Source organism: Pimephales promelas, chromosome 23 (genome assembly GCF_988280905.1).
Source record: "Pimephales promelas chromosome 23, fPimPro1.hap1.1, whole genome shotgun sequence".
Lineage (NCBI taxonomy): Eukaryota > Metazoa > Chordata > Actinopteri > Cypriniformes > Leuciscidae > Pimephales > Pimephales promelas.
The window spans coordinates 2,074,556-2,088,505 of NC_142791.1; the positions used below are offsets into that span (position 1 = coordinate 2,074,556).

Sequence of the window (13,950 nt, forward strand, 5' to 3'; positions counted from 1 at the left end):
GGCTAACAAATTCCAGACTACTTAGAGAACACCCTACACATTCTTTAGGGAACGCTTGCCCCCTGGCGTTTAGATTCGGAACTATACTTCTGTTTTTATTTGTGGAAAACACTAATTTACAATTTATTGAAAGCTCACATGAAGAAAAAACAAAAAAAACGCATTTTATGAAATAGTTTTAGTGCTAACTTGTAATCTGTAAACAAGTTGTGGATAATATTTCTCTAAGCGGAACCCTTGATTCGTTATGTTTCCACACGGACATGAATCAGTCGCAGACATGTGAAGACTTTCTGATGTTATTATAATCTTTCTTTAACTGTCTGTGATTTTAATTTTCCAACAATATAACGTTAACTCAATAGCTGTGGTGTTGTTAACTCAGCTTGTCCCTGTTTGTTTGTTAAGGTGTGTGTGCTTTAGCGGAAGTACATTGTTTCGAGTTTGCAGAATAGCTCAAAAGCTTTGACATATCATTAATAATGTCTAAATCTGCGGTTCCTCTCCGAATTCTCTGTATTCATGGTTATCGACAGAATGCAAACTCTTTTAGAGAGAAGACTGGGGCTTTACGTAAACTATTAAAGAAACTAGTGGAGCTGGTGTATATTAGTGCACCACACGAAGTTCCTGCTACTCAAAACGAAAGTGAGTATTAAAACTGATCATTTGGAATTATTCACATTTTTGAAAGAAGTCATGCTCACTAAGGCTGCGTTTATTTGATAAAACATAGAGTAAGTTAAAATAACTGCTTTATATTTTAAACTGTAGTGTATTCCCTTGATGGCAAAGCTGAATTTTCAGCATCTCCAGTCTTCAGCGTCACATAATCCTTCAGAAATCATTCTAATATTCAGTTTTGGTGCTTATTTGAATTCAAGTTATTACACTTTCAGAAAAAAGGTACGAAAACTGTCACTGGGGCTGTACCTTTTCAAAAGGTAAACTTTTGTCCATTTTAGGTGCTAATATGTACATGTATGTGCTAAGAAGTACATTTTAGGTGCTAATTTGTACCTTTTAGGTGCTAATATATACATTTTAGGTAGTGATTTGTACATTTTAGGTGTTAATATGTACATTTAGGTGCTAATAAGTATATTTATATTTTAGGTGATAATATGTACCATTGAGGTACCAATATGCACCCTTTAGGTTCAAAAGTGTACCTTTTGAAAAGGTACAGCCCCAGTGACAGCTTTTGTACCTTTTTTAGGTCCTAATATGTACATTTATGTGCTACTATGTACATTTCAGGTGCTAATTTGTACCTTTTAGGTGCTAATAAACATGTACATTTTAGGTCCTAGTATATGTATATTTTAGGTGCTAATATGTATATTTTAGTTGCTAATATGTATATTATAGGTGCTAATATTTATAGTTTAGTTGCTAATATGTATATTTTAGGTGTTAAAATGTACCATTGAGGTACCAATATGCACCCTTTAGGTACAAACGAGTACGTTTTGAAAAGGTACAGCCTCAGTGACGGCTTTTGTACCTTTTTTCTGAGAGTGTACAATCATGTTGAAAACAATTACGCTGCTTAATATTTTCGTGGAGACACGAAAGACACTTAGGGACATTTCCAATCAAAAAAAAAAGTTTGCGTTAAGAAAGTTTTATTATTATTAACACATGTAACACCATAAACACTTCTATATTCAGCAAAGATGCATTCAATTAACAATGTCTCAAAGCTGTTTCAAATAAATGCTGTTCTTTTGAGCTTTCTATTCATCATAGAAATCCTGACATCCCGAATGGTTTCTGCAAAACCTGATCTCTTTCTGTCTTATCTTACTGCTGCAAACAGCCAATCAGGAGCCAGAGAAGACTGCCAGCGGTGGTGAAGAAGACCAGAGGGGCTGGTGGTTCTCTGATGTCCAGGCACGAGGTTTTAATGCTAAGCAGGAGTGTGAGAGCAGCCTGGGTCTGGAGGAGAGTATAGAGGCTGTGAAAACTGCAGTGAAGGATCTCGGCCCTTTCGATGGCATCCTGGGCTTTAGTCAAGGCGCCGCCCTGGTGGCCATGCTGTGTGCCCTGCAAGAACAGAATCTACAGCCTGATTTCAACTTCCGCTTTGCCATCATCGTGGCAGGATTCCGCAGTGCCTGTTCCCAGCATCAGCGCTTCTACAAAGGGCCGGCGCTAACAATCCCCTCTCTTCATGTGTTTGGACAGGATGACCGTGTAATTCCCGAGGAGATGAGCCGAAATCTGCTGCCAGCGTTTGATGGAGCTCAAATCCTCCTTCATCCTGGTGGACACTTTGTTCCGGCGAAATCCTCACACAGGCAGACGTACCAAGACTTCCTTAAGAAGTTTCAGTGAGAGGATAAAAGCATATGTGAGGGTTCCTGGAATAAATCAGGTCTACATAAAGTGAATTATGGCTACATTATAAAACAGCCCTGCTCAAGGTCAGGTTTATTTATATACCCTTAAAAGCAACATGAGTGGTGCACGTTAAATGACACATCACTCTACAATAGAAAGCATTAAGAAATGTACAATTTAGAATAATTTTAACTACAATTATAAAAGAAAAACAAGTATAAAACATAATGTACTTATAATAAAGACGTAATCAAGTTACGCATAAGCCAGAGAAAATAGTTATTTTGGAAATTAAAAGATGGAAATGAAAGGTTAATAAAAGAATGTTTTGCACTGTTCTCAGGGAAATGGTTACTTGAATAAAGATTCATTTGCGTGACAGTGTCTGTTTAAAGGATATTTTGCAAATTTTTTATGTAATATATATTTAATATAATGTGTTTTTATTTGGAGTTTGTAAAAAAAAAACTATTGCACAGAAAAACATGTGAAATGCTGCAACTGCATTGGGTGGGTTTTAACCCTGTAAAGCCTAACATATGAAATAGTCATAAAAATGGAACAGTTTATAGAATTTATTTCGTTTATAGAAAACCTGCGAACATATATTCAAACACGCGTAACTATAGAATCAATTCTTAATGCGCATGTGAATCACAGGTTCGTGTTTAAAGTCTGTTTAGAGACATTTGTATATATTTTTACCTTACAGTTACTGTAAATCCGGCATCTAGTTCATAAACGCTAGAGGAGAACTGGCCCCCGACTGAGCCTGGGTTCTCCCAAGGTTATTTTTGTCTCCTTTGGGTCACCTGATGGAGTTTTAGGACACCATTGGGTCACCTGATGGAGTTTTAGGACACCTTTGGGTCACCTGATGGAGTTTTAGGACACCTTTGGGTCACCTGATGGAGTTTTAGGACACCTTTGGGTCACCTGATGGAGTTTTGGGACACCATTGGGTCACCTGATTGAGATGTAGGACACCATTAGATCACTTGGAGTTTTAAGGACACCATTGGGTCACTTGATGAAGTTTTAGGACACCATTGGGTCACCTGATGGAGTTTTTGGGCACCATTGGGTCACCTGATGGAGTTTTAGGACTCCATTGGGTCACCTGATGGAGTTTTGGGACACCATTAGGTCACCTGATGGAGTTTTGGGACACCGCTGGGTCACCTGGTGGAGTTTTAGGACACTGCTGGGTCACCTGGTGGAGTTTTAGGACACCATTGGGTCACCTGATGGAGTTTTAGGACACCATTAGGTCACTTGATGGAGTTTCAGGACACCATTGGGTCACCTGATGGAGTTTTAGGACACCATTGGGTCACCTGATGGAGTTTTAGGACACCATTGGGTCACCTGATGGAGTTTTAGGACACCATTGGGTCACCTGATGGAGTTTTAGGACACCTTTGGGTCACCTGATGGAGTTTTAGGACACCTTTGGGTCACCTGATGGAGTTTTGGGACACCTTTGGGTCACCTGATTGAGATGTAGGACACCATTAGATCACTTGGAGTTTTAAGGACACCATTGGGTCACTTGATGAAGTTTTAGGACACCATTGGGTCACCTGATGGAGTTTTTGGGCACCATTGGGTCACCTGATGGAGTTTTAGGACTCCATTGGGTCACCTGATGGAGTTTTGGGACACCATTAGGTCACCTGATGGAGTTTTGGGACACCGCTGGGTCACCTGGTGGAGTTTTAGGACACTGCTGGGTCACCTGGTGGAGTTTTAGGACACCATTGGGTCACCTGATGGAGTTTTAGGACACCATTAGGTCACTTGATGGAGTTTCAGGACACCATTGGGTCACCTGATGGAGTTTTAGGACACCATTGGGTCACCTGATGGAGTTTTAGGACACCATTGGGTCACCTGATGGAGTTTTAGGACACCATTGGGTCACCTGATGGAGTTTTAGGACACCTTTGGGTCACCTGATGGAGTTTTAGGACACCTTTGGGTCACCTGATGGAGTTTTGGGACACCATTGGGTCACCTGATTGAGATGTAGGACACCATTAGATCACTTGGAGTTTTAAGGACACCATTGGGTCACTTGATGGAGTTTTAGGACACCATTGGGTCACCTGATGGAGTTTTTGGGCACCATTGGGTCACCTGATGGAGTTTTAGGACTCCATTGGGTCACCTGATGGAGTTTTGGGACACCATTAGGTCACCTGATGGAGTTTTGGGACACCGCTGGGTCACCTGGTGGAGTTTTGGGACACTGCTGGGTCACCTGGTGGAGTTTTGGGACACTGCTGGGTCACCTGGTGGAGTTTTGGGACACTGCTGGGTCACCTGGTGGAGTTTTAGGACACCATTGGGTCACCTGATGGAGTTTTAGGACACCATTGGGTCACCTGATGGAGATGTAGGACACCATTAGGTCACCTGGTGGAGTTTTAGGACACCATTGGGTCACCTGATGGAGTTTTAGGACACCATTGGGTCACCTGATGGAGATGTAGGACACCATTAGGTCACCTGGTGGAGTTTTAGGACACCATTGGGTCACCTGATGGAGTTTTAGGACACCATTGGGTCACCTGATGGAGATGTAGGACACCATTAGGTCACCTGGTGGAGTTTTAGGACACCATTGGGTCACCTGATGGAGTTTTAGGACACCATTGGGTCACCTTATGGAGATGTAGGACACCATTAGGTCACTTGGAGTTTTTCGGTTCCTTTCCGCTGTTGCCTTTGGCTTTTTCAGTTGGGGATATTCAAATTAATTAACCAATCATTAATACCTTATGGAGTTTTAGGAGTGATGTATGGATAATTAAGAAGTGATGTGTGGATAATTAAGTTGCTTCAGTCCTGTTTGGATTCATTATAAAATATTACTAACAGTATAAAAGATATTCTTAGAAAAGAAAAGAAAAATCAGAAAAGATTTCACAGCACAGTACCGCAACCTGATGGAGATGGAAAGTTTTTTATCATATTGATAATTTATAGGTTTTAGAAAGTTGTGTTGAAAATATGATGCAGTAAAGCCTTTAGGTTTATTTTATTAGGTTTATGTACATAAGTGCTTTATTAATTATTCAATAAAAAAATGGTTGTGGGAAAACTTTTCAGGGTGATAAACAAAAATCTTCAGTATATTCAGTTGGCAGGGGCAGTATAGTGTGTGTGTGTCACCCTGCAGCTGTTTATCATTTTGATTCCTCTGTCAGTGTGTGTGTGTGTGTGTGTGTGCACTCACAATTAGATTGGGAACTCTGTGTTCTCGTGTAGCTTTAAGGAAGTTTGGCGGTCCAGGATTGCATTCATGATGATTTCCAGATGTTTGTGGAAAGCACTCGTCTCTTCTCACTCACTCTTTCCAGCGCCTCCACACCTTCCTTGACCCGATCTCTCGCATATTTCTATCTTTTTCTCACTCTCCCTCTCTCCGACCCTCTCTTATTCTTGTAAATGGCAGTAAAACAGCAACACATTAGGTTGATTTGCTGTTTTAAAGAGTTCACACTGCATCAGTACACTAAAATAATCAAGATTTAGCCCTACACATTTCAATTAGCCTATAGGCTACACTAAAGTACAATCAACTTGGATGTTTAAGTAATTCCAACTTGACTTGAATCTGTTGTGATAGGGGAAAATGAGAATGATTTCTTCCATTTATTTTAATAGGCTATGATTATTTTATAATTGTTATGGTATACAGAAATATTTATATAATGTTATTAACATTTGTATTACTTCCAATACCATGGCAAAATGATCATAACGCCTTTTTTATTTTTCCGCTTCATTGTTTTTCCCCGCTTTCTGTCAGTCCCTCCCACATGATTCGTCCTTTTTTTCTGTTCTCTCGTTCTCAGTGCCACGTGTCTGTTTCTCCACTCAAACACATGGTTTTGATAAATGGAAGACAAGAGAAGAGGAGAAACACAAACTCGCTCTTTTGCCAGTAAGTTTTACAACAGCTCGGTGACTCCCAGCCTCGGGAATCCTGGACTTGCGCAACAGTCGTGGCCAGGGGCGCGAGAGGGAGAGTTGTGTAAGTAATGTCTGGAGAAGAAGGGTGTGAGAGGTGCACCGGGTTATATTTTGACTCTGGTGGGCTATAGTTGCAGGCAGAGGGATGCCAGCAACCTGTGTTAAAAGTAACAGGAGGTATTTTTCTCTGAGGAATGAGGAAGGCGTGGTTTTGAGAATGTGGGCGGGGCTACAGCGTGTTTTTATAAGAGTAGAAGGACTCGGTAGTTTCATCCTGCTTCGTTAAACTATCTTTTGCGTTCGCTCATCCTGAAAGCGGACTATATGGACTATACCACACTGTCTGCGAACTTTTACCTTTATTTTTCTGGAAATCTACATCCTCGTGGGAGATTTTGAGGAGTGATGCGTTTGGACAAGTGGTGATTTTGTAGTCATGTATGTATCGTGCTGTATAGTCACCCATGATCTCATTTCAAAATGTTTTGTGGGACTGTAATCATATTAGAAAGGTTTATTTAGCATACATTATGAATGTATGTCTTTATGTATATGAATATGTATGCATATGCCTATGTTTATTAGGTGAAATGCTTTGGAGTGAATCAAAACCCTTATATATGTAACTTTATATAATATTTGAAGAAGAGAAGAGCAGAAGAAGTTAAATTCCTGTAAATGTGTTATGGTGAAGAGGTCACTGAGAAGAGTCTGCTTTTGCTGGTGTGGCCGGACGGACCAATCGGATCTCAGCAGTGACTGGGAGGCTGGAGGGAGTTTCCCAATAAGGAATGGATTATTTAACCTAAAGAACAGCTATGATGTCACTGTTATGAAGCACATGGTGCGTATTTACAAGCAAAGAGCAAGACAGGATGTAGAACGAAGGATTTTTTTCTCTGAAACTTGAGTTTAGGGGTTGTTTCTCATAGAGTCAGGCAGTCTTATAACCAGGAATTCATTCAGCTGTGTTTGAGTTGAGATTTATTCCCAGTCTTATCTAAACGGTCCTGCTGGTTCTTGGTTTTCCTGTTTACACCATAAGCCAGAGGGTTGCACTTTATGTGCACTTTCAATACTCACCCAAGAAAGTATACAGTAATATATAAGGTAACTATGGGTTGAAGTTAGGTTAAGGACTAGAACCTAGTTATCACCCAGTTATTGTAATGCGAAACAGGGCAGTATTTTCTCTGTATTTCTGCTTAAATACCCGACAGAGAGTGTGTCTGTGTGCAATGCCCTTAGTCCTGAACAGTAAGAGTTTATGTGCTGAGGTTTCAGTATCAGCACATGGTCTCTTACTTGTAGGGAAAAGGGTCTCTATCGACTTCTCATCACATGGTTTCAAAATCAAAGTAAGTATTCACTTTATTTTGTCAAATCGACATTTAATCTTTGAGAAAAAAAAGAGGAATGTTATCATATAAGACAAGAGGCAACAATATTTAGAAATTTCACGAGAAAGCTTGAGTAATACATAAATGTAAAATTAAATATTTTTTAAAAGTAAAATCTTTTTTTGGAAATTCTTTTATTTTATTTTTACCTGGTAAATGATGATCCAGCCCAAGAACAACATATTTAATTTAATGTTTACAAAGGGAAACACCGAGATTTTATGTAATTTAATTTCCTATAAATATTTCTGAATGCCGGCTTGATTTGTGCAACTACAGACTCTCTCCTCCAGAGGGCGACATGTGACTTCTATTTCTTCAGCATTTGGGCCATACAGTCTATTGCACACCACAATAAAATTCTGCATTTTCACAAGACATCCCTGTTTATTTAATATGTTAATTACTCACTAAATTCACCAAAACACCTGTCCTGCTGTCCCAGATGGCACTGGAACCGGTAAAAAAAAAGAAAAAAGTATGGCTTTCAGGCTTTCATCAATTACACATTCAACATATTCTGTCACTCTATCCTAATTAAAACTGCTTCTCCCTGTTCCACAGGAAATTGTCTGGAGCCACTTCACATTAGAATGAATCACAAGGCCATCGGGAAACGAAGTGAATCATCAGGAAAACATTGTGTGTTCTGGTACAGTACATGAATCAATTACCACAGAGAACAAATCTGTTTGAATCGAAGTGTTTAATGTATGTTGAGGAAACAAACACGTACAGTTCTGATGCTTTCCAGCGAGAAAAACAGTCTTTCGATAGAGTTTCAGAAGGAGGGAAAGATATAAATAAATAAAGTGAGACTTTGACCTACTTTCCGAAATCAAATCATCCTGTAAGTTCTCCCCTAGCAAATCCCTCACCATGCCACGGTTTCTATGCTATGAAACACAAGTAAGCCCGCTAGTCTCAATTATGCTCCCAGTTGTCGCTATAACACCTGCCCCTTGGCGACCATGGCTGTAGACTGTTACCACGTGCCATCGCTACAGTAACAATCTAAAGCCACGGTCACCATGGAGACAGCAGAGGGGGTGTTGGCATGGTAACAGGAAATAGTGCTCTCCCATTGGCTTGTTAGATGAAACGACAAGCCTCCATAGCACAGGACTCCCCCAATACAGGCTCAGTTATACGCAACTGTTTGCCGTCACAGCCGAGTGTTTCTGATGTGTGTGTGTGCGTGCACAGCCTTTCCTATGAAATCCAACGGAAGTTATACAGATGATAGGCTAAATCGAGCTGGTATTTGTGATGCTGGAGCCACACTTCAGTAGCCATGACTGTAGACTGTTACTGTACTGTTGGACTCCATAAACAGTAAGCAGTCTAGAGCCAAGGTCATGAAGTGCTGGCATACTGGCAAACACTCTCATTACAGAGCTGGAAGAGTTCGGCTCACTGAGGGAGACGAGATAACAGCTACTGCAAGTAAAGACAAGACAGGATTTATTAAACACCTACATGTATGAGGTGTATAGATTAAAAAAAAAACATTATTTTTAATATCATAATTATTATTTACACCCATGAATGATGCATAGCACGGTTTTGCACAAGCAGAACATTCTCGGGAACATTGATTCCCATGAGCACCGCTGCTGGGACAGTGACGTAGATGCTGACTGGAACCCCTTTGAAAGTCATTTTCAGTTATATTTTATGCATACAACACCTTATACTTGCTAGTTTTAGAGTTTTGAGCAAGGAGGAAGCATCATTGACAAAACGCACACCGCTGTCCGTGGTGCTGAAACACTTTTTTATCCTGCTTTATTCCACTGAACCCATTTAATATAGCAGTCCTAGGTAGCATTATGATTAAATATATGCATATATATATTCATGGCACTACACTTGAAATGACAATAAGTAAAGAGAATATAATGACCTGACAACCTCTGTCATCATTCACTTTCATGGTATATTTGTACATACAAATACAGTGAATGGTGGCTGATGTTGTAAATGTAAAAAATAAAATCCCTTTGTGAAACGATTTATAAAAATAAGGGTGAGTGAAGAATTATCATAATAAACATTTTTGTATGCACTGCACCTTTAAGAGCTTAAATGCATTTTGTGTAGGCTGCTTGTTTCAGCTACTCAAAATATTAGTCATTAGTCTTGTTGGCTGTGCTAATTGTTCATTCATTCATTTACAAAGAATGAATATAAGGTGTCTTCAATGAATGAAAACGGATGCCCACTCCCTTCTTTAACACCCCCGCGAAAAAATAAAAGGTTTGTGCTGCAGTCATTTGTGTGTATGTGTGTGTGTCTGAGCGCGCGCTGTCTCTTTAAAGGGTTACAGTAGGTGACTACGAATCATCTGCAAAGTGCGCAAGAGTGACGCAGACCTGACTTCAACGCCTGAATACACGTCACAGAATCTGTGTAGAAAAAAAGATGAGCGGAAACATTAGGTACGAAGGAAATTCATAACATTCAGTTAAGAGGGGAGGGGGGTAAAAAAAAACGACTGTTGAATAGAAAAGCGAAAAATAAAAACGATGGTTAGTGGAGGTACGAGGACACATCAACCGGAAAGAAATATTGAGGGGAGTGTTGCCACGTCCAGTTATTACAAGAGACTTTTAAGTTTTAGAATAGGTATTCCCGAATTTGAGCTTGACTGCTTTGTCGTTATTTAGTGTCACTTTAGTCTCCATCTCTGAAAATGATTAGGCTAGGGGAGCGTTTCCCTGCCTAAACGGCAGGAGAAATAGTTCCTATCCTACAAAAGTGCGTTTTTATCTCGCATTTTATCATACGGAATAACTGCCATTCTATTTAAATGTTGTTTTATGTAGATCTGGCAACACTGCGCGAGACGACAACAGTTCATCTCTACTGGAAATCTCCTGGTGTCACACATTCACGAGAAAATTATTGACTTGTTTCACTAAATAGCCTACAAATAGGCCTTCATATTAATTCCAGAACTGTATTTTCAACCTTCCCGAAGAGTCAATATGCTAATTAAGCTTATGAATAATAAATCACAACTTCGCAAATTCGTTTTCTACGATAACAAGTTAATAATAATAAATAAATAAAAAAGAAAACATTTTTCAATTTAACTTGTGAACGCAACCTTTTTCAGCAGCACCTTCATTGTCCATTAGACTGTTCCCTTTAAAGGGTCTTCATGCTGCCCACGTGCGAAAAAAGTGAGTCACACTGCAGTAAGTTTCAGGTCGTCTGCAATATGCCGTACATCTTTTAATAAACACGCATAAAAATATGACCTGAGGGGAGGAAAAACTTCTAAGACTTGTATTTGGCAACCTTAGGGTCATTTTTAAATGAGCTTCCTGGCTGTCGCCGTGCCATTTCCAACCAAACAGTGTCAAATCACACTTACCTTGAAATATAGAAGTCCTTGTCAAAAATGCAGTCGATTTTATGACGACTGTCCGTATTCTAGCACCTCGTCTATGAGATGTTGGCGCTCCAGTAGGATGGCACGGTGTACTGCGTAATGAGAAGTTCATTCTCGACTGAGTGTCTCCAAATGGACCACCGTCTACACTCGTCTCGTCTTCTTTTTCCTGGTAGAAACAAGCAGCTCTCAAGCGCTTTTCCATCTACCGTGCGCTTTTTATAGAGATCTGATAGTACTAGTAAGCTGGAGAGGGAGGGGGAACTCATTCACTAAAAAGCATCACCTACTCAACTACGCGCGTGCACTACGTCATTGACGGAATTTTGTCAACGGGGCTGCTATTTATAAAGACCGAGGAGAGTTCGGATGCTCACTGTTAAACGAGCACAGAACGATTATATATAGACTGCTTGGTCCTTCTTCTGAACCTGCCAGTTAAAATCTAAAGACTTAAAATGTGTCGAAATAGGGTCAGGTTCAACAAATAATGATTAAAGTGATAATTCACCCACGAATGAAATGTGTCATCATTTATACTTGCCCTCATGTTTCTTTCTTCTGATGAACACAAAAGAAGATAAAAAAAATACATTTTTTCCTACTCTGGAAGTCAACTGTCTGGTTACCAACATTCTTCAAAATATCTTCTTTTGTTTTCAACATAACAAAGAAACGCATAGTAAATTATGATATAATTTCCATTTTTGGGTGAACTGTCCCTTTAAATGCTGGTTTTGATGTAAGGGAGACCAGTAAAGGTTTTAACACCACTTGTTTAAAAGTATACAAGTATAGAAAATTAAAAAAAAACTATAATTTCACTTTATAAATGGAGACTATAACTATAATTTCACTTGATAAATTTCCATTTATAAACTGTCTTATAAATGGAGGTGTTAATGGATGTAAAAGGACAGAAATATAACAATATAACATCCACACAACCTTTTAGTACAATTTCAGATATAAATGGATCTTAAATGACAATTATCTGAATCATCAGGTTCTCCTTAAAACTAACATATAATATCCACACAACCTTTATTGTGTAATTTAATATCATGTCTGGCCAGGGTTGAAACACTTTCCAATGTTATCCTTTACCCAAGATTGCACAAAATGTTTCATTTGTATATAGGCCACAATTACCAAAACTATGGCAAGTTGTTAGATATGTTAGTCTTTATGTGTTTGGTCTACTTGTGTCCAAGTTTACTTGATTTTTTCAATGGAGGGTTGGAATAATAATTGATGATGATGATGATGAATTTGATGTTGGCTATGTTTGTTACACCCAATTCAAAGTGGAACAGCCCTCCACCGTTTAACAGCACCTTATTTGAGATATGTGGAAATATTAAAGTTTGGAACACATGGCACAAAGACAAATAAGTTACAGACATTACATTCTATATATCCTAAACATCGTCTATCAACATGTATAGGCTCTTATATTGCGTATAACACTGTAAAATTAGCCTAATAGATTGTAGGCTAGTTAACTGCATGATATTTATGTAATAGATACATATAACTTGGACAATATCACCTCTGATAACACCTCAATCTAAATTGTAATGTAGACACGTGCATTTTCTGTATGCTGCTTTGAAATGATATTTATTAAAGCGCTATAGGCCTATATACAAAAAAAAACATGTGAACTGAATTGAAGCAACCCTAAAAGAGCAGATTGAACAAAAACAGTTTACGTGTCTTTTTACATTCATCACACTAATACTGTATAATTCGTGTACTTTAATGAAAATAAAATGTAAATGTTATATATTTATTATCCGGCTTAAGCGCGTGAGTCGTGATTCCTTTCCCGCCTTTTCCCCTCAGACTAGCGTTTCAGTGCGGAGACTGCGGGCGTCCTTGTTCCTGCACGAACGGAACATCACATTCTTATTTCTCATGTTTGATGCGGCAAACACGTCGACAGCCATTGTAATAAACAGATTTCGATGATCATATAGCGCGCGCAAAATGTCGACAAGCCCTCTGCGGATCATCGCGTTTAGATATTCAGACAGACGTCAATGGGAAGCAGTCATAGCAGCAGAGGACTGATCAGCCTTTTTGAAATCAATACAAGTGGAGCTCGATTCAGTCTCTAACGTGCGCCGCCGAGAGCACGCAAATGCGCACAACCGGTAGTCTACGTCCTCATGACCAATTCTGGATAGTGATTTGGGGAACCCTGAGACGTAACGCACGTGTCAGACGGGTAGCTCGTAAGCTCGTATTCTCCCTCCTGAACTGAACGTGGGATGATCAAGACAGCGGAATACACCGCGTGCCCCCGCAAAGGGTACATCCCTGAGGAAGTTTGCAGCTTTTCTAACTTTCGCTATATGCTCATATCAACGTACTGAGGGAGAATCGCCGTTTATAGCACGAATCATCATCAACTTTATTTCCAGACTAGGCACATATGCATGCAACATTCAAAACGGATACATACAAAGAGATAAAAACGATACAAAAAGATTAAAAAAAACAACAAAAAAACAATAAGGCATCTCTATAAAAGACATTGGGCTGTACCAGCCTTTCCATAGTGATGATTATCTTATGGGACTTCACTCTCAGAAAAAAAAGGTACAAAAGCTGTCACTGGGGCTGTACCTTTTCAAAAGTACCTAAAGGGTGCATATTGGTACCTTAATGGTACATATCAGCACCTAAAATGTACACACACTCAGGGGAAAAAAGGTACAAAAGCTTTCACTGGGGCTCTACCTTTTCAAAAGGTACACTTTTGTACCCAAAGGCTGCATATTGGTACCACCTTAGTGGTACATATTAGCACAAAAT

At 39.4% G+C, this 13,950-nt stretch overlaps 1 protein-coding gene and 1 long non-coding RNA gene across 2 annotated transcripts; both read left to right on the top strand.

Annotated features, from left to right (window-relative positions):
- Positions 1 to 240: 240 nt before the first annotated feature.
- On the top strand, positions 241 to 2,716 carry ovca2 (OVCA2 serine hydrolase domain containing). Its single transcript, XM_039676767.2, has 2 exons — positions 241 to 648; positions 1,823 to 2,716. Exons 1-2 carry the CDS (start codon positions 483 to 485, stop codon positions 2,338 to 2,340), a joined length of 684 nt encoding a protein of 227 aa, XP_039532701.2. The 5' UTR covers positions 241 to 482; the 3' UTR covers positions 2,341 to 2,716.
- Positions 2,717 to 6,474: 3,758 nt separating this feature from the next.
- On the top strand, positions 6,475 to 8,660 carry LOC148969367 (uncharacterized). Its single transcript, XR_016149491.1, has 2 exons — positions 6,475 to 6,765; positions 8,292 to 8,660. It is a non-coding gene; the product is annotated as an uncharacterized LOC148969367 (long non-coding RNA).
- Positions 8,661 to 13,950: the final 5,290 nt, after the last annotated feature.